Consider the following 19,399-nt stretch of genomic DNA (forward strand, 5'->3'; position numbering starts at 1 on the left):
AGTGAGCGAGTAGGAGGGAAAGAGGGGAGGGGGAGGGATGGGAGAGGAGAGGAGTTGAATGGGGACCTTCAGCCTGATTGCATCTGGGGGCTATCTCACACTAGAGGGTCCTGCAACCCACCCTGTCTATCACTGCGCCCGTTGCCGGGTTTAGGAGGGTTTCTCTGGGTACACTGCCATCTATACCCCCCTCCATCCTGGATCACCTCCCATCACTTTCCATCAACTTTCCATATATATTTTAGAATAATGACTTTTCCTTGAAAGCTGTTTTTATTTCACCTAGCCACACACACTTGTGTTTTGTCTCCATGACTCATCTAATTCCCCCTTCATGTACCCTTCCATGACTCATCTAATTCCCCCTACATGTACCATTCCATCAGTTCTTGTTCAATCCAGTTGGATTTCGAACAAAGATAGTTCATTTTTTCTCTCTGTGAGTTTTAAAAACCGAGGGGTTCCTGCAAAGCAGGCTGTGACCAGTGAAGTCACTGAGCTCAACTACCAGATCAGATGCCACGCCAGATAATTGATGTGCATGCATGCACAGTACCAGGACGTTATTGACACATGTTCAGATTGTATGGGTCTTCATAGTCCTGCTAAAACATCTCTGTCGCATCTGTTGTTTCTGCAGCAGCATTGACGATACTTTATCACAAACGCGTTTCACTCTATCAACAAACTCTCCAAATAATGAGGAAATCAGAAAATACCACTAAAATAACCAACGTTTAAGAAAGGCTGTCGTAATCTTCAATCACGTTGACTGATTTCCGTGTGCACGCACAGAATGTCCTGTACATGTTGCTTTGAACTTGACTGCCCATGCTTCGCGCTCTGCCTCTCTCCCACCCCCACCCTGTCACCCATATGATTGAGGGCCCTGAATGCGTGACCTCCACCACCTGTCACCGGTTGAGTGGGAGTAGGTGTCGGGTCACCCATTCCCATGGCAGTGGGTGCTTGATTCCTGGGGAGGGTGTGTGAGATGAGGGGTGTGGGTGTGTGAGAGGGGTGTGGAGATGAGGGGTGCGGCACGGTGAGAGGTACAGAGACCCCTTAAAAAAAGTCACTGTAATTGACCTTTGAGGGTTCACATGACAGAATCCAGAGGGCAAGGGTCAAAGGTCATGTAAATGGGGATGCCAACAAAAACACTAAATATTGAGTAATATTGTATCCGAACATCCTCACTTTGATAAAGGCACTCCCGTACACTCCACCAGTCCTTCCAACTACTAGTCTTGAGTGTGTAAAGGGGTGTGTGTGTGTGTGTGTGTGTGTGTGTGTGCGTGTCTGTGTGTGTGTGAGAGCTGCTCTATATGAGGTGATTGATGCTTGTCATTCAACATGATGTCAACCTTGATCTGAGAACAGCTTTCACCCTGGCATGGGAAGTGTGTGTGTGTGTGAGTTTGTCAGTGCACGTGTGCTTGCGTGCATGCTTCCGTGCTTGCGTGTGTGTAGCACGCAATGCAGGGGTCTCCCGGGGAAGGTGACTCCATAATGAGTTTGTAAATAAATCTTTCGATGATTAATATATAGAGGAAACTTTGCCAGGAGCAGTCCAATAATAGAGCAGAATTCACAGCAATAATGAATATAACTGTGTGTGTGTTAATTTAATTGATTATTATGAAAACACTCGCACAGTCCTCACATAACACATTACATTAGCACATCAGCAGTGGATCATCTTCTTGAATTATTAATTGTCCCATATAAATAAAACCACCATGTTCACCACAATGAAATAGTTTTCACTGATGACGGACGTAAGGAGCTTCATGAGTGGTTTGATAGGGGCATCTTCACTGAGGCAGTGACAGTGCTGTAGAAGTGACACGTTCCTGGTGGGATTGACGGATTCATGAGTCTGCACCTTCCCACCACACACACATAAAACACATGTGCACGTACACGTGTATACACACACACGCAGTCCTTCTGAATTCAGGACGATGTGACCTTGGGCTAGATATTGCAGCATCATGTGTGTTGAGGAAGAGGGGCGGGGGGAATTGGGAAGGGAAGCAACTCCCATTATGTAGTCTGCAGTATAGCGCTGGGCAGAGGACGGGAGGGCGGGTGTGACTGCTATCAACTCAGAGAGATATGAGATAGGGGAGAGAGGAAGGGAGGGAGGGAGGGGAGTCGGGCGGTCGAGACTGGATAGGTGAGACCATGGCGTGTGGCGGGATGGTTGGAATGGCGATAGGGTATAAATGAAAACAGTTTAGGGAGTATATTTGGGGGAACGGACAGTGAAGAGAGTGGCTATAGTGGATGATACGTGCCCTAGTATCTATAGCTCTCATGACTTGGAGCAAGGAAAACAACACAGAGTTCCCGGGATTCAGAACTCTGTCATTGTGCGCTGTCGCTGGACTTAAACGGGACAAACGTAACATTTGGATTTCTGAAGCACACAATGGAGCCCTATGGAGTATGAGAAAGAAACGCATAGAGATGCTGTCACGACTTCCACCGAAGTCGGCCCTTCTCCTTGTTCGGGCAGCGTTCGGCGGTCGACGTCACCGGCTTTCTAGTCACCACCGATCCATGTTTCGTTTTGTTTTGTCTGTATTACACACACACCTGGTTTCCATTCTCATATCACGTTCCTTATTTAACCCTCTGGCATACATTTCTGTTCTGTCCGTGACTGTTTATTGTCGTTAGTGGTTGTGTTTTGTGCGAGTGTATTTTGTATGTTCCTATTTGGAATTTTGCTTGATTCTTTGAGAAAACTCAGTTGTGTTACTCAATACCTGTGCCCTGCGCCTGACTCCGCTATAACTCTGCACCAAATCGCTGACAGATGCCCCTCACCTGGAGACTGAGCGAAGAGTAAAGCACTGGGTGCTGAGGAGAGGGAACCATAGTGATCCTAGGAAATGACTGTCTGTAATTCTATGGACGGAACAACAAGGTGGTGGGACGGACAAGAAAGGGATTGCTTCCCTCTACTACTGTGACTGAGGGGAGCATGATGAAGCAACACTCTTTGGTAGAGTGAGAGAGGAGGAGAGGGTTGGGCAGCGGACGGATGCAGAGGGGAGGGGAGGGGAAGCGAGGGAGGACATGATTGGAGGACAGCTGGAGGGGAGACAGAGGAGGGAAAGTCTTCAGAGACATTTACGCATATAGAATGCTCAGCCCTGACCTAGCATTCACGCTCCTTAGTCTCTCTCGATCATTCCGTCCCTCTCGGTCTCTGCCTTCACTATGTCCCCTCCCTTTGCAAAGGTAAAATGGTGCATCGAGCCTCGCCTACCTGAGATTTAGAACTGTGACCTTAGCCATCCCAGTAAGAACTCAGGGAGACATAGAAAGGAAAGGAGGACAGAGCTGCTCTGCCCCCCCCCCTCCCTCATCATCCCTCTCTCCCTGCCTTCCTCCCGTCCACCCTCTGCTTCTCCCCCTCCCTCTCTCTATCACACACACACACGCACGTTCTCTCTTCCTCGTAGCAGCCAGTGCATGTACGGGGCTCAGAGTAAGGCCTATATGCGAGGACACGGATGAAGATAGGTTGGGCTGTAGTTCTCATTTTTGCTCCTTCGTTTACTCTTTGTTTTGCACGTGTGGTGTCCGTGAGATTGTTTTATTTCTTTGTTTTCCGCCACGGGGACCTTGACAAGGTGAGTGACCGTCTTGTCTGAAGTTCTGAACCACTATGTTGTGGCAAAGGTGAAAGGTGTTGTAGCCACACGTTCCTAATTGTAGTTCTACTGCTGTACGTTCAGTGTTTTGCGTCGTGTGATGGTGATCAAATGTGTGTGTGTGTGTGTGTGTGTGTGTGTGTGTGTATGGGCGATTGCTATGCGTGTGGAGTAAAATAAAATGATGACCGGTTCTGGAGGTAGTTTATCCAAATGATATGTTCTTGTGTAACGGCTGGCAGTGGCATCATTGTGTAAGGAGCAATACTGTGTGTACCTATAAGTTCTGATAGAGGTATTACTTGCTTTATTGCAGTTCGCTGTTGAAAGGGCAGTATTGCAGTATGTCGTGAATTAGGCCCCAAAAAACATCAACTTTGTAAAGTGAGTCTTCTCAGGTGACCTCTCAAGATAACTTCAGCATCTTCATTTTCAGCACCACGTGGTGTGCTTTTATGCGGGATAGTAAGAATTTGCATGGAACGTTATTACCACAGTGCAATGTATGTAAACCGCGTTCAGCCAATAACCTCTGTTTGTGGCGTACATCATTGACAAAAACCTGTCCCAAGTGAGAGTGACGAGTATGGCTTCTAAAGAGCCCGAGAGACGTACTGTTCAGTGAGATGGACTGCGGTGTTCACGCTGGTGTGTTTAGACGTTGGAGTCAGTATGACTGTAGTCGAGCAAATGGAGTGCAGCATGTCAGAGATTCAATAACTCCATGACGGGCTACTGTGAGACATCAGCGTGAAATGAATGGTTTCCGCTGATGTTTTTTTTTTTTTGGGGGGGGGGGGGGGGGGGGGCAACCATTGACCCAAACATCTGACGATTTGACTGACGTAGAAATCTGACCGGTGATTTCATGCCAGGATCAAACATGTTGGATCTATCTTGGCACGGCACTAAAATGAAAACATCTGGGCTGTAAGAGTCGCAGCAATTTTTTTCTGATGGACACGATCCGCCACAATTTGGACGCAATCGTCGCATGGGCACAATGCATTTTGGGGAGTAGACATAATCTTTTTTTTTTGCAAGACAGGATGTACCACTAGATGTCCTGTCAGGTCATCATGGTGGATATCGAGCTTTTATGCTTGGGATGGGTAAGTTGTTATGTGCATTGATGGCTAACCCACTAACAATTTGATAACACCGTAATCATCAAGATTAGACAAGTAAAGATACACTGCCGTGGTTGTTTTTAAAAGCAGTTTAACAGTATCATTCAGGAGGTGTTCGGAAGTCCAGGTCGCTGGCTTTGCTTAAACACTGCAGTCAGATATCTGTTTTGAAATGGCTGGGGTCCAGGTGGGATTGTCCTCTGTCGACAGTTCCAGCATCCACCACCATGTTCTCTAGGGAGGCTTCCTCAGACCTGCCCAGGGCCTTGGTACTCTGGGGAAGAGGAGGCTAGGACTCATGTGGGGTTGACTATTTTCATGATCAATTGTGACTGGGCTATTTCTTCACGAACCAGCCAGAGTAATCCACAACGGAGCTGAACTTATCAATAGGCCACAACATGGAGTTCTCTCAAGTGGGTAAGACTAATCTGGTCTAGCACTGAGAAGCAACAGTCATGTATCTGGCGCTGCGTGTCTGGGTAAGTTTGTAACTGTTAAATGTTTTGACGCTCATTGTTAATATTTCTCAAGAGCGGTTTGGAACTATTCCATACTTTCCTCTGAAAAGTACATATATTTTTTCAGTTTGTAAAAATAATAACTTAAATTCATCATTGGGCTTGGTATTCAGACCCAGTTCTGTTGAGGTATGTATTTTATAATCAGCATGACTAACAGTCAGTAGCTGCAGGCTTCAGAGAGGGAGACTGATTTTCTCTTGATCAGGATTTCACAGAATTGAGAGGCTTTTTTTTTATTTTACCTTTATTTAACCAGGCAAGTCAGTTAAGAACAAATTCTTATTTTCAATGACGGCCTAGGAACAATGGGTTAACTGCCTGTTCAGGGGCAGAAGGACCTTGTCAGCTCGGGGGTTTGAACTTGCAACCTTCCGGTTACAAGTCAGTTAAGAACAAATTCTTATTTTCAATGACGGCCTAGGAACAATGGGTTAACTGCCTGTTCAGGGGCAGAAGGACCTTGTCAGCTCGGGGGTTTGAACTTGCAACCTTCCGGTTACTAGTCCAACGCTCTAACCACTAGGCTACCCTGCCGCCCGTGTTTTAAAGGGGAGCGGAGGAAGGAGAAAGAGCGAATAACTCCAATGGGATGATGACTTAAGAGCTGAAGACTGGAGAGCTGGAGGAATTAGAAGTATTGTGTGTTATGTAATGCAGTTAAGATCCCAATAGAGAAACCAATAAATAGCTTGGCTATGGTCTTCCAAGTTGTATATTCTGAGACCAGATTTACTGACGGCTATTTAGGAGTTTTAACTGTTACTGAATACACTCCTGTCAAAATACTCCAGCTTTTAGTTTTGGCAGCTCCCTCTCCTTCCACAAATACACACCTCCAGCACACGCACACACACACACACACACACACACACACACACCTATGCCTATACCTAACTGACTCTAGGGCAAACGGCTGAGGTGATACAATTGCTGGCACTGGACAGCAGCTGCGGCATTTTTGACCTAGTATGTCTGAGTAGGATTTGACCTGTGCAACGGAGTACTTGTGTGTGTCTATAACTGAGTTTGTGAGCATTCATTTGTCCCCTTCAATCCTGTCTGTGCCGGAGACCCCTCAGTTGGCTTATCAAGCCACAATCTGCAGTGACCTTTTGACCTTGCTGTGATCTAAACCCCCGCCAGGCCTATTTATTAAGAACCCTCCCACTGAGACCCAGATACCTGCACTACGAGTATTACACATTCATCCTCTGTCCCTCTCCTCCTCTTTCCCTCCACCTTCCCCCCTCCCTTCTTCTCCAGGCTCCAGCAGAAAAGCTGACCTTCCTCCCTCTATTTGTCTCACTTTAAGAGAGCCAGAGGGAGAGAAAAATGGAAGTGTAGAGCAAGAGAGAGAAAATCTATCTGCAGCTTGAGTCACAGTCCCCCCCCCCCCCCCACCCCACCACCCCCCCTCTCTGCCCAGCAAGATTAAGTCTTTGGATGTTTCTACAGTGCTGCCCAATGGTAGTAGCTACACGCAGCACGCTGGTGCATTGGCCATAACCCAGCCTCCTTACAGCCTCCACACTTCACCTGCTATAATTAATCACCCCTTCTCACCAGTAGTAATTCCACGGCGCAGTTTTAGAGCTAATTTGCCAGGGCTTAGTAAAAAAAAAGAAAAAAAAAGAAGCTAATTTGCTGACAATAAAATGCACACTGTAATATTTATGTACTCATTTTTATTTCAAAATACAATATTGATTACAGCTCATTCTTAGAGACACAGTGCAGTGCAAGCATTTCGGGTGTCCGGTGCGAGAGGGCCTGGTTAGAGCCATGCGTCACAGAGGAACACTGCAGTAAAAACATGCATGATCACACAGAGACAGACAGGGGAAACTCCGGGACCTCCACTACTATCCCAGCTAGCTACCCAGCATTCAGGACTCCAGCGGAGATGTCAGAGTGAGTGACAGGAGAAATGGAGGTCATGTTGATTTCATTAGGCTACACATTTTGTTTCCTTTTGTTTTCGGATCATGTGCTTTGTCCCCTACCCATCGGTAGCACTGTGTGTCTGTGTGTGTGTGTTCGTGTATAAAATACAGTACAATCTAAATTATAATTTTTGGGGGGTTAATTCTTGAGGTACCATCATTACTTTGGAAATTAAGTCTGATTGTGACCTAGAGATATATTCTCTGGTTAGGACAACAAGCTTCCCAGACTTCTAACCATGCATCTAGCTGATGTCTCAGACTCCATACAAACTGATTAACACCACAGTCACAATTGCACAGAAGTTGAATTAATTCATATAGTAATTAGTAATGAAGTCATTCTAGAAAGGGAGCGTGTAAACCCTACAAGTGGAGATCAGCATGTACCTTCCACTGTTAAATTAATGATCTTTCAGACGTGAGCTCCCCAAACTTAGGCCAACTTACCAAAGACCAAGTAATGATGGCTACCAGAACGTCAACAGCTAGGACAACCACAAAGTCACATCATAAAGTACAAATTACATAACTGCGTGGTACAAAATTCAACAATGTCAAAATACAATACTCAATCAAATGAAATCTAAACTAGGACGGATCTGAGGAGATAAATAATAAGAAACAAAGTGTGCAAGAAAGAAGCTTCAGCAGTGAATAACGTAAAGGCAGACTATGAACGCAGTGCCCATTGCAGAGACAGGGACAGACTGTCTCCAGATGAGGTAGGGCACTCCTGGGCACAGAATCAGCGTGGCCCCCGGCTTTAGGCCTTAAAACCACATCAGACAACACCAGAGGCACCCAGTCATATTCTGCCAACCTAAAGTCACACTCCCATAGGCTATCTGCTCCCTCAACACTGTCTGTTGGAAAATACAAAGCCAAGACGTTTAAACACAAGGAGCAAATGAAGGTAACATTTGACAAATTTTCACTAAAATAAATAAATGTTACTATTTTAAGGTTGTGATATTGTTTAGCAAATCCACAGTTTATACTTTGTGTGATCCTTCACAGACTTACATACATTACAAAACTTGTGTGATAATGTAACGTAAGCCCTACATCTGTGAGGGTAGTTTCAAATTCAATGTGCGAGAAGTGGAATGATTGATTGTATATTCATTTCATTAAGTAGTTGCTACATCCACTTGGACATCTCACGTTGTCTCCCAAATACATTCACAACCAGTGCAATACTAATATAGCTAAATATGTAACATCCAAAGAACATCCAAGATCAATTACCTCAGAGGAGAGAGGCCTCATACATTCCAACATTGATAGTTTAAGACAGTGAGGACCACACGTAAATAGCGACAACAATCAAAGCACACCTCTAGAGTACCGCTTGGTATTTGGTCAAAACGTATAAATATATGTATCCGATATAAATTTTTCTCTATTGTACTTTTTTTTTCTGTTTTCCCTGAAAGTGCTCAGCTTTTATGTATGTGTAGGCCTCGGCGTGTGGACTTCTGGTGTGCAAAACAGCTACACGGCTGTATGTGGTGTTTGAAGCTTATGTGTTGGATCACGTATAGTCAATGTGTCTGTGTGCTCATTTGAGTGTCAACGACCAACTAGGGCCGGACATTCAGGTGTTGTGTAAGGGTTACTGCACGTGGACAAAAGGGGGACATCATTTGGGGATTGGGTTTTTTGTACAATGTCAGTTAGTATATAATGTCAGACCATTAACGATCCATCCACTGTAGACAGAATTGTGCCTGTCTTAATGTGTGCAAAAAAATGCCATGCTTATGTATGATATTGTACTAGCTTCATTCATAGCGATACACATGTGTGTTGTTTCGATGTATGAGCAAGCAACACAGGCTAAAATATCATATTGAAGCAAGGGTTCAGAAGAGTTGACTACTGATAAAATCATGCCTGGCTTCTCCATTAAGGGAGACTCTGAGTTTGAAGGAAAGACACTCGGACACTAAGGACACTAAAACACATTCTCAAATACACACACACACACACACACACAAACACACACATATTCACACATGTGTATACACCCACACTGCTCGTAGTTACGTCTGAAGGTCATTCAGCTTATACCCTGTACATAAAAACTAACACACACAGCCAAAAATCCACCCACAGCATTCTCACACAGAAAGGTAGAATTTGGACACACACACACGAGCTGTCAGAAAAAAAGGGAACTTTTTTGCCCCAGCCATTATGCATCGCTAAGTAATGTGATAGAGCAAGAAAATTAGAGCGAGAGAGAGTGAGCGAGCGAGAGCAAGCGAGAGCGAGAGAGAATTATATGATTTGGAAGTAAATCATTTGTTATCCAATGGTGTGGCAAGTTAGAAGACAACAATTTAAGAGAGTGATACAGAGAAAGCGAGAGAGAGAGAGAGAGAGAGAGAGAGTGACAGAAAGAGAGAGCAGGATCTTTCCCAGTAATCACGGATGTCAAACCATCCATTTACTCTACAGATGTAGGATCTTAATTTGAGCCAGTTTTCTACAGCAGGAAAATAGTCCTGCAGCAACAGGAAATGTGAATGATTATGTGGATTAGAGTGAATTTATATTTTTCTAAGAGTTGATGCATTTTCCATTAGTGAAAACTTCAGAAGCCTTTTAAAACCTCCAATACAATACACATTTTAAACATACTGCATTGTAGGAAAGTTATGCTGCTACAGGGGGATCAAATTAAGGTCTTACATCTCTATCTTAAGCTAAACCACAAGCGAGAAAAAGGGGAAAGAGGAATGTCGTTTGGAGACTGCCGTCTACTAGTCGCCTACACCTTTTGTGGCCCCCCGTCGAAGAAGATAGGAGATAAGACTGACTGAAGATAGAGGCAGGGGTGGTGTGGGTGGCGTGGCTGGTGGCTGGGGCTTCCCATAGAGGAAGGAAAGGAGGCGGCGTGGGCTGAGGCAGATGCTGGACGAGGATTCAAGCAAGGGTCACTATACATCTTCAGGCAGGAATGCTTTCCTGAAGGTTATGGTTCATCGGAAACAGAGAGGCAGGGAAAGAAGAGAGCAGAGATATATATATGAGCTCAGCGATTCAGTACATACAGTACCCCTAATACCAACACACTAAAGAGATGTCTCACAGAATTAAAGTCACATAAGAGTAGAAGACAAGATAGTTGAAACATCTAGGTCAGTGCTTCCTAAAGTAGGCACTGGTTGTCTTGCCAACCAGTGACTTGTTTTTAAGCTGATTTCCATGCTACTGTTGTTGTACAGTATTTACATCCCACTGTCGGACCAGGGGGAAATGTTGGGACATATACTAACTTGTACAATCCCATACATCAAAACACAGACTGCAACACACACACACATCACCGTATCACATTGGCTAGGACCACAATGTAAGCACATCAATAGCTACTGTGCAGAAACAGGAAGGGGTTGATATCTCATAGAGTTAGTGTGGAAAATGTGTTAGCTACTAGTAACTCAAAACCTAGTTAAAACGCACAAACACATTGACCTGAGACATGGCTGTAGATTGCTATAGCTTAAAAAAGAAGAAGCTATGACACACACATTTGTAGACGCTCTACATACTATCTACAGACATTTCAACTAACGCTAACCCTATCTCTAACCCTAACCTTAGCTCTTATCGTAACCCTAAACTTAACTGCTTACCCCAATCGTAGATCTAACCTTAACCCTCACCCGTATTCTAAACCTAAACCTAACCCTAACCCTAAACGTAACCTTTAGCGAGAGGTTTCTTATCAACAGACAGTTTGTTGATAGAATGAGCATGAAAATCCAGACTATCCAAATCAAGCGGGACCCAAATTCATCTTGGAACCTAGCCATGTGTCAGGTCAAACAAACAAGAGTGCAAACTAATGGACAAACTCTAACTTGAGATGCAGTGAGCACGTGTAACTTTTCCTTCTTCGCGAATCATGTTAGACGACAGATTTGTGCAGACAAGTTCTGTGTTTGTGTCTGAAGCCAGGCTTGAGCCCTACAGGCTTTCAGAATCAGAACTGATCAGATCTAAGGCCCGGAAGAGAGATAATCAGGTAGAAAAGAGGTAGAAGGGAGAGCAGACCAGAGGGGGAAAGGCAGGATAGGATTGACCATTGTACTTGATGAGATCAGGACTGAGGTTGAGAGTGAGAATGTGTCTCAACAGTCCTTTCCATGTCTCCTGTCCTTCATGACCACTGACACATGAGATCACGTTGATTTAATCTATCGTCCTTTCACATCAGTGGTCATACAGGAAATGAGCCAAGGATAGACTATTATTTTGAGACTGTCAGGACAGAGCCTCATATTTAAATATCAAACAGAATTTGAAGTTCCCATTACATGGTAATGAGAGAGAGGGATGAACAGCAAGGTTTGGGACAAAGGAAAAAGGATGAAGGCCATAAGTGGCCACTTCTTCTTGGCTAACTGGGGTCACATGACCAGCACAAAACACCAATCACAGATTGTTACCAGCGTGAGGGAGGAGGTTGGGCTCCAGCGAACCTTGGGCCTCCAGGACCATGCAGGCCGGTTATAGCTGCCTGGCTCATGGCAATATAAACACACAAACATACACACACATGCACACGCACACACATACCCGCAGGAACACACATTCAACATACACACAAATAAAAAAAAAGAAGAATAAAAGAAGAGGAAGAGGGGATATTTGTCAGCTTTGTTCAACCACAGCCAGGGTGGTTTCAAAAGAAATGTATGAATCCACTTATACATTACACCGGACATATTTCTGGAATGTGTTTCCATAACATCTATATTTTGTGAGGTTTCTGGGGTTATTCCAGAATGTTGTGGCCTGTTAGGTGTAAAGTATGGACCACCCTGTCAGTGCACATTCTATGGACAGCTGAAAGAGAAAGGGAACTGGAGTGGATTTCAAGACTCTCCGGGTTTTGCCTCAAGAGCATTGCCTCGAGTAGACGACAGAAAATGAGAGAGAAAAGGACCAGCAGCAAAGAGAAAACAAAGAGAAGGAGAATAGCCTAAATCAGGGGACACATTATTAGAATTTCACAACCTTGAGGAAGAGTTAGAGAGTAAAACAATATACAGATGTAGGATCTTAACATGATCACCGTGTGGCAGGATAACTTTCCTGCAATGCAGGACATGTTACACTTATTTGAGGTTTAAAAACTGTTTCTGAAGTGTGCAATTTCTACTTAGAAATTTCAGAATAGATTTTTCCTTATAAATGTGTAAAATCCAAGAGAAATGTCCATTAATTATAACACACAAAATAATTCACATTTCATGTTGCTGCAGGATTACTTTCCAGCTGTAGCAAACTGGCTGAAATTAAGATCCGACATCTGTAGAAGTGTCGAGGAAGAGATAGACGTTCTAGAGGAGGATGGGTAAGTTAAAACAAAGAGGGGATCTCACTTGGTTCCCTCCTCGGGGCCCCCCTCTGCATCCAGCTTGCCCTCTTCCTCCATCTTCTGCTCGTCAGAGATGAGCTCCTGTTTCTTGTGACGCCGTATACACTTCACCACCACCATGGACAGGATGAGCAGAGCCAGCGCACCGCCGACTGACGCCCCGATCGCAACCGCTATGGTCGAGTCCCGCGGGGGAGGCACTGTGGAGGGGGAGAGGAGAGGGGAAGAGGAGGTGAGACAGTTCTGTAGATGGAGTGTATCGTTGGCAAAGGGCTGATTAAACCACAGTGTGAGGAAACAAAAAAAGGACAGCAATGCCCTTTTATGTGTGTCATCATGCATATATGTGTGTGAGACCATCATTTGTGAGAGGCAATGATTCTGAGGTGAGCTGGGTTGGCACGCCCATCAATATTTGTATTACATTTTTTTTTATTTAACTAGGCAAGTCAGTTCTTATTTACAACGATGGCCTAACCCCCAGCCAAACCCTCCCCTAACCCCGACGATGCCGGGCCAACTGTGCGCCACCCTATGGGACTCCAGATCACAGCCGGTTGTGATACAGCCTGGGAATGAACCAGGTTCTGCAATGACGCCTCTAGCACTGCAATGCAGTAACTTAGACCACTGCGCCACTCGGGAAGTAAATAAGTAAAAAGCTGTATAAGTGTTGAGTCATCACGTTCTGGGCTGAAGGAAGGTTGAGACCAAGGGAGAACAGAAACACAAGCAGATGAGGAACTGAGGGATGGAGGGATGGATTGGTGAGTGAATGGATTGATGTATGGATGAATAAATGGCAAGACCAGGGTACATTTATTGATGACATGCTAGCACACAAGGCCAGAGTTGACCACAGATTAGTGCTGAGCGATCAGTGCTTTTTGAGGTCGTTTCGGATTAGGTTTTATTATTTAAAAAATTATCCCGGTTTTCGGTTTCAACTTTTTTTTTTTTAACAATAACTACACAATGCTTTATGTGGGTTGAATGCTCTAACAACACAGAATAAAACGGCCAATAAAAATCCTATGATGTTAGTGACCGCCCATTACTGCTTTTCACTTATCAACCATCATTTATTCACATTACTTTACTTTATTATTATATTCCAAGTTACCACCTCATCTCTATAGAGCTGCTGCCTATGCGGTCTGATGAAATCACGATGTTCGTAGATCTTCAAAGCATACAAGGCGTACTTTTATGACTGCTGAATGCCAACGATCAATCACTGAGATCAACTATTTTCAGGCTCGCGAAGAGACTGCTCAGTAACTTGCCCCCTGTCCCTGCTATTGCTTGCTCCCTGCCTTTCCCCCTGCCCTTACATTCTGTGACGACAAACATGTTGATGATTCCGTGGCCCTGGATGCGGTCGGGGGGGTTACGGACGTAGCAGTTATAGACGCCCTCGTCCGACAGCTGGACATCAGAGAGGGTGATGGACAAGTCGTTCTTTTCCAGGTTACCCACAAACTGCACCCGGTCACTGAACCGGTCTGTCCGCAGGGGCATCATCCCCTTCTTATAGGTCATGAACTGGAAGAGAGAGGAGGAAGAGGGGGATTAGTAGAAAGATAAATAAAAACAACATGTTTTCTGTCTAACCCAGGACTCCCTGGAAAACAGTGGCAATTGTTACTGAGTACAGATGTAGGACCTTAATTTGATCACTCTTTTGTTGCTGAGAATTGTCCTGCACTGCAGGAAATGCAGATGAGCTTTGTGTCAAAAGCTTGGACACACCTATTCATTCCAGGGTTTTGCTTTATTGTGACTATTTTCTACATTGTAGATTAATAGTGAAGACATCAAAACTATGAAATAACACATATGGAATCATGTTGGAAGCAAAAAAAAGTTTTAAAAAATCTAAATATATATTACATTTGAAATTCTTCGAAGTAGCCACCTTTTGCCTTGATGAAGCATTGCACACGCTTGGCATTCTCTCAACCAGCTTCATGAGGTAGTCATCAGGAATGCATTTCAATTAACAAGTGTGCCTTGTTAAAAGTACATTTTTTGAATTTCCTTCCTTCTTAATGCGTTTGAGCCTATCAACTTTAAAACATGAAGGTCAGTCAATCCGGAAACTTTGAAAGTTTCTTCAAGTGCAGTCGCAAAAAACATCATGCACTATGATGAAACTGGCTCTCATGTGGAACGCCGCAGGAAAGGAAGACCTCTGCTCCAGAGGATACGTTCATTAGAGTTAACTGCACCTTAGATTGCAGCCCAAATAAATGCTTTCACAGAGTAACAGACACATCTCAACATCAACTGTTCAGAGGATACTGTGTGAATCAGGCCTTCATGGTCAAATTGCTGCAAAGAAACCACTACTAAAGGACACAAATGTGAAGTAGAGACTTGCTTGGGCCAAGAAACATGAGCAATGAACATTAGACCGGTGGAAATCTGTCCTTTGGTCTGATGAGTCCAAATTTTAGATTTTTGTTTCCAACTGCTATGTCTTTGTGAGACGCAGTGTAGGTGAACAGATGACCTCCGCATGTGTGATTCCCACTGTGAAGCATGGAGGAGGAGGTGTGATGGTGTGGGGGTGCTTTGCTGGTGACGCTGTCTGTGATTTCTTTAGAATTCAAGGCACACTTAACCAGCATGGTTACCACAGCATTCTGCAGCGATACGCCATACCATCTGGTTTGCGCTTAGTTTAGTTTGTTTTTCAACAGGACAAATACCCAACATACCTCCAGGCTGTGTAAAGGCTATATCACTAAGAAGGAGAGTGATGGAGGGCTGCATGAGATGACCTGGCCCCCACAATCACCCGACCTCAACCCAATTGAGATGGTTTGGGATGAGTTGGACCACAGAGTGAAGGAAAAGCAGCTAACAACTGCTCAACATATGTGGGAACTCCTTCAAGACGGTTGGAAAAGCATTCCAGTTGAAGCTGGTTGAGAGAACCAGCTTAAATAAATAAAATGAAATGAAACACATCGAAATAGATGCAGAAAGCATGGCATTAAAAAAGCAGAAAGAGAGAGGAGAGAGAGTTGACAGGAAAGCTGAGGATGGAGTATGCAAAAGAAGAAACAAGATGAATCTTACTGTATATCATGGCAGAGTCAGGAGTATGGTGTCCATTTTAGCCTTACACCTTACCCTTCCTTGAGTCAGTCCTCACCTTACTTGAGTCAATCTGAGCCAGAGGGTGTCCTAAAATGGACACTGTGCATCGGCCTGACATTGACACAAGACAAGGGCAGACACACGGTCTGGTCTCTCACCATCTCCTCAGTCTCGTTGGTGTTCTCCTGGTAGGTCCAGTTCATGGCAAACTTGTTGACGTCCATCTTGTAGCAGGAGGTGAAGATGCACTGGATCCTCACCATGGTGCCATTCAGGACGTTGATCTGGTTATGGACCAGGACATCCATACTGGACACAGGGCAGGCTAGGAGAGGGAGGGATGGATTGAGGGGATTGGTCAAGAAACATAGATGTGCTAAACATAGATGCCCCCCCCCAACAGCTACTCGCCCAAGCCTCCCCAGCTTCTCCTTTACCCAAATCCAGATAGCAGATGTTCTGAAAGAGCTGAAAAACCTGGACCCGTACAAATCAGCTGGGCTTGACAATCTGGACCCTCTATTTCTGAAACTATCCGCTGCCATTGTCGCAACCCCTATTACCAGCCTGTTCAACCTCTCTTTCATATCGTCTGAGATCCCCAAGGATTGGAAAGCTGCCGCAGTCATCCCCCTCTTCAAAGGGGGAGACACCCTGGACCCAAACTGTTACAGACCTATATCCATCCTGCCCTGCCTATCTAAGGTTTTCGAAAGCCAAGTCAACAAACAGATCACTGACCATCTCGAATCCCACCGTACCTTCTCCGCTGTGCAATCTGGTTTCCGTCACGGGTGCACCTCAGCCACGCTCAAGGTACTAAACGATATCATAACCGCCATCGATAAAAGACAGTACTGTGCAGCCGTCTTCATCGACCTGGCCAAGGCTTTCGACTCTGTCAATCACCATATTCTTATCGGCAGACTCAGTAGCCTCAGTTGTTTTAATGACTGCCTTGCCTGGTTCACCTACTACTTTGCAGACAGAGTTCAGTGTGTCAAATCGGAGGGCATGTTGTCCGGTCCTCTGGCAGTCTCTATGGGGGTGCCACAGGGTTCAATTCTCGGGCCGACTCTTTTCTCTGTATATATCAATGATGTTGCTCTTGCGATTCCCTGATCCACCTCTACGCAGACGACACCATTCTGTATACTTCTGGCCCTTCCTTGGACACTGTGCTATCTAACCTCCAAACGAGCTTCAATGCCATACAACACTCCTTCCGTGGCCGACAACTGCTCTTAAACGCTAGTAAAACCAAATGCATGCTTTTCAACCGTTCGCTGCCTGCACCCGCACGCCCGACTAGCATCACCACCCTGGATGGTTCCGACCTAGAATAGGTGGACATCTATAAGTACCTAGGTGTCTGGCTAGACTGTAAACTCTCCTTCCAGACTCATATCAAACATCTCCAATCTAAAATCAAATCTAGAGTCGGCTTTCTATTCCGCAACAAAGCCTCCTTCACTAACGCTGCCAAACTTACCCTAGTAAACTGACTATCCTACCGATCCTCGACTTCGGCGATGTCATCTACAAAATAGCTTCCAATACTCTACTCAGCAAACTGGATGCAGTTTATCACAGTGCCATCCGTTTTGTTACTAAAGCACCTTATACCACCCACCACTGCGACCTGTATGCTCTAGTCAGCTGGCCCTCGCTACATATTCGTTGCCAGACCCACTGGCTCCAGGTTATCTACAAGTCCATGCTAGGTAAAGCTCCGCCTTATCTCAGTTCACTGGTCACGATGGCAACACCCACCCGTAGCACGCGCTCCAGCAGGTGTATCTCACTGATCATCCCTAAAGCCAAGATCTCATTTGGCTGCCTTTCCTTCCAGTTCTCTGCTGCCTGTGACTGGAACGAATTGCAAAAATCGCTGATGTTGGAGACTTTTATCTCCCTCACCAACTTTAAACATCTGTTATCTGAGCAGCTAACCAGATCGCTGCAGCTGTACATAGTCCAACGGTAAATAGCCCACCCAATTTACCTACCTCATCCCCATACTGTTTTTATTTATGTACTTTTCTGCTCTTTTGCACACCAGTATCTCTACCTGCACATGACCATCTGATCATTTATCACTCCAGTGTTAATCTGCAAAATTGTAATTATTCGCCTACCTCCTCATGCCTTTTGCACACAATGTATATATACTTTTTTTTCTTATTGACTTGTTTATTGTTTACTCCATGTGTAACTCTGTTGTTGTCTGTTCACACTGCTATGCTTTATCTTGGCCAGGTCGCAGTTGTAAATGAGAACTTGTTCTCAACTAGCCTACCTGGTTAAATAATGGTGAAATAAAATAAAATAAAAAATAAAAAGTAGTGAGTTCATTCACAAGAAAGATCATTCTGATTACACACATATGTACCGGAGATCGTCACTTAAACAAACTGCTATCTATTTCAAAGGTCATTTGTTTCTGGGTCAGTGAAGTCCTCTGTAAAGCCATCAGCAGAAGGTACAATAGTACGTAGATAGAACCATACTGTAGTAACACCTAGCAGTGACTCACTCCTGCACCGGTTACTCTGTGCCCTGAACCATACTGAAGGAGCTGCATGCGAACGAATGCTTAGACAGCACTTTGAACAGCCAGAGTGGTTGAAGCAGTGGTTCAGCTGTAGGCACAGAGGAATTCAGCCCGGTAATTCTGCACCGTAATCATTCCACTCATATTTGTGACGGTAATCGTTGTTTGGAGATTGGCGGTTATTGCGGCGATGGCTTATCCACGGGAACGGGCTAAAGCGTCAGAAAAAGGAGTCTGACTGGATCTCCGGAATGTGTAACTCATTGAGGCACTGAGGCAGAACTGTGCTGTATACCTGTGCGTGCCTATAGTGTTGTGTCTGTGATCTGCGTATGATGACGTTGCACAGTATTATCTGTTTGTGTGTGTATGTGTGTGTGCGTTTGTGTGTGTTGTGTGTGTGTGCAGGGCCGGCACCAGAACAAATCAGTTGGATGGGCCTTTGACATCCATAGGTGGGCATGTTCTTTCACTGGACCTCCTATTTGTGCACACGCTTGTGTTGGAAAGAGTTTTCAAATACTGAGGAACACTACTGACTCAACACTGTACACGTCAGCTACGACAGCGACTGAAATGACTGCAACACTTAACAAAGAGCTGCAGTTACTGACCCTGAACCCTAAACCTCAACCAAATCTCGTAATGAATCATGTGGAAATTGAGCAAGTTGAGGCGACTAAACTACTTAGAGTAACCCTGGATTGTAAACTGTCATGGTCAAAACATATTGATACAACAGTAGCTGAGATGGGGAGAAGTCTGTCCATAATAAAGCGCTGCTCTGCCTTCTTAACAACACTATCAACAAGGCAGGTCCTACAGGACTAGTTTTGTCGCACCTGGACTACTGTTCAAACGTGTGGTCAGGAGACTTGCAATTGACTTGAAAATTGACTTGAAAATTGCAATTGGCTCAGAACAGGGCAGCACGGCTGGCCCTTAGAAATACACAGAGAGCTATCATTAATAATATGCAGGTTAATCTCTCCTGGCTCAGAGTGGAGGAGAGATAGTCTTCATCACTACTTGTATTTGTGAGAAGTATTGGCAGCAGATAATGGAGATCCA

General features: G+C 44.8%; 1 protein-coding gene across 2 annotated transcripts in view; it reads right to left on the bottom strand.

The window, feature by feature from the left end:
* Positions 1–6,993: 6,993 nt before the first annotated feature.
* scn2b (sodium channel, voltage-gated, type II, beta) overlaps positions 6,994–19,399 on the bottom strand; it is a 30,603-nt gene continuing 18,197 nt past the window's right edge. Inside the window, exons 2-6 of one of the 2 annotated variants that reach the window (XR_002471125.3) lie at positions 15,933–16,099; positions 14,001–14,211; positions 12,671–12,866; positions 11,732–11,802; positions 6,994–10,244 (exon numbers count right to left, since the gene is read on the bottom strand). Coding sequence is in view for 1 of the 2 variants with exons in the window: in XM_021587450.3 (XP_021443125.1) it covers positions 10,217–10,244; positions 12,671–12,866; positions 14,001–14,211; positions 15,933–16,099 (602 nt within the window). In the remaining variant the exon portion in view is untranslated. The remainder of the gene's footprint in view (positions 10,245–11,731; positions 11,803–12,670; positions 12,867–14,000; positions 14,212–15,932; positions 16,100–19,399) is intronic. The other variant, XM_021587450.3, reaches the window with a different exon arrangement.

The sequence above is a fragment of the Oncorhynchus mykiss genome, chromosome 27, assembly GCF_057628025.1.
Source record: "Oncorhynchus mykiss isolate SJ-2025 chromosome 27, ASM5762802v1, whole genome shotgun sequence".
Taxonomy (NCBI): domain Eukaryota; kingdom Metazoa; phylum Chordata; class Actinopteri; order Salmoniformes; family Salmonidae; genus Oncorhynchus; species Oncorhynchus mykiss.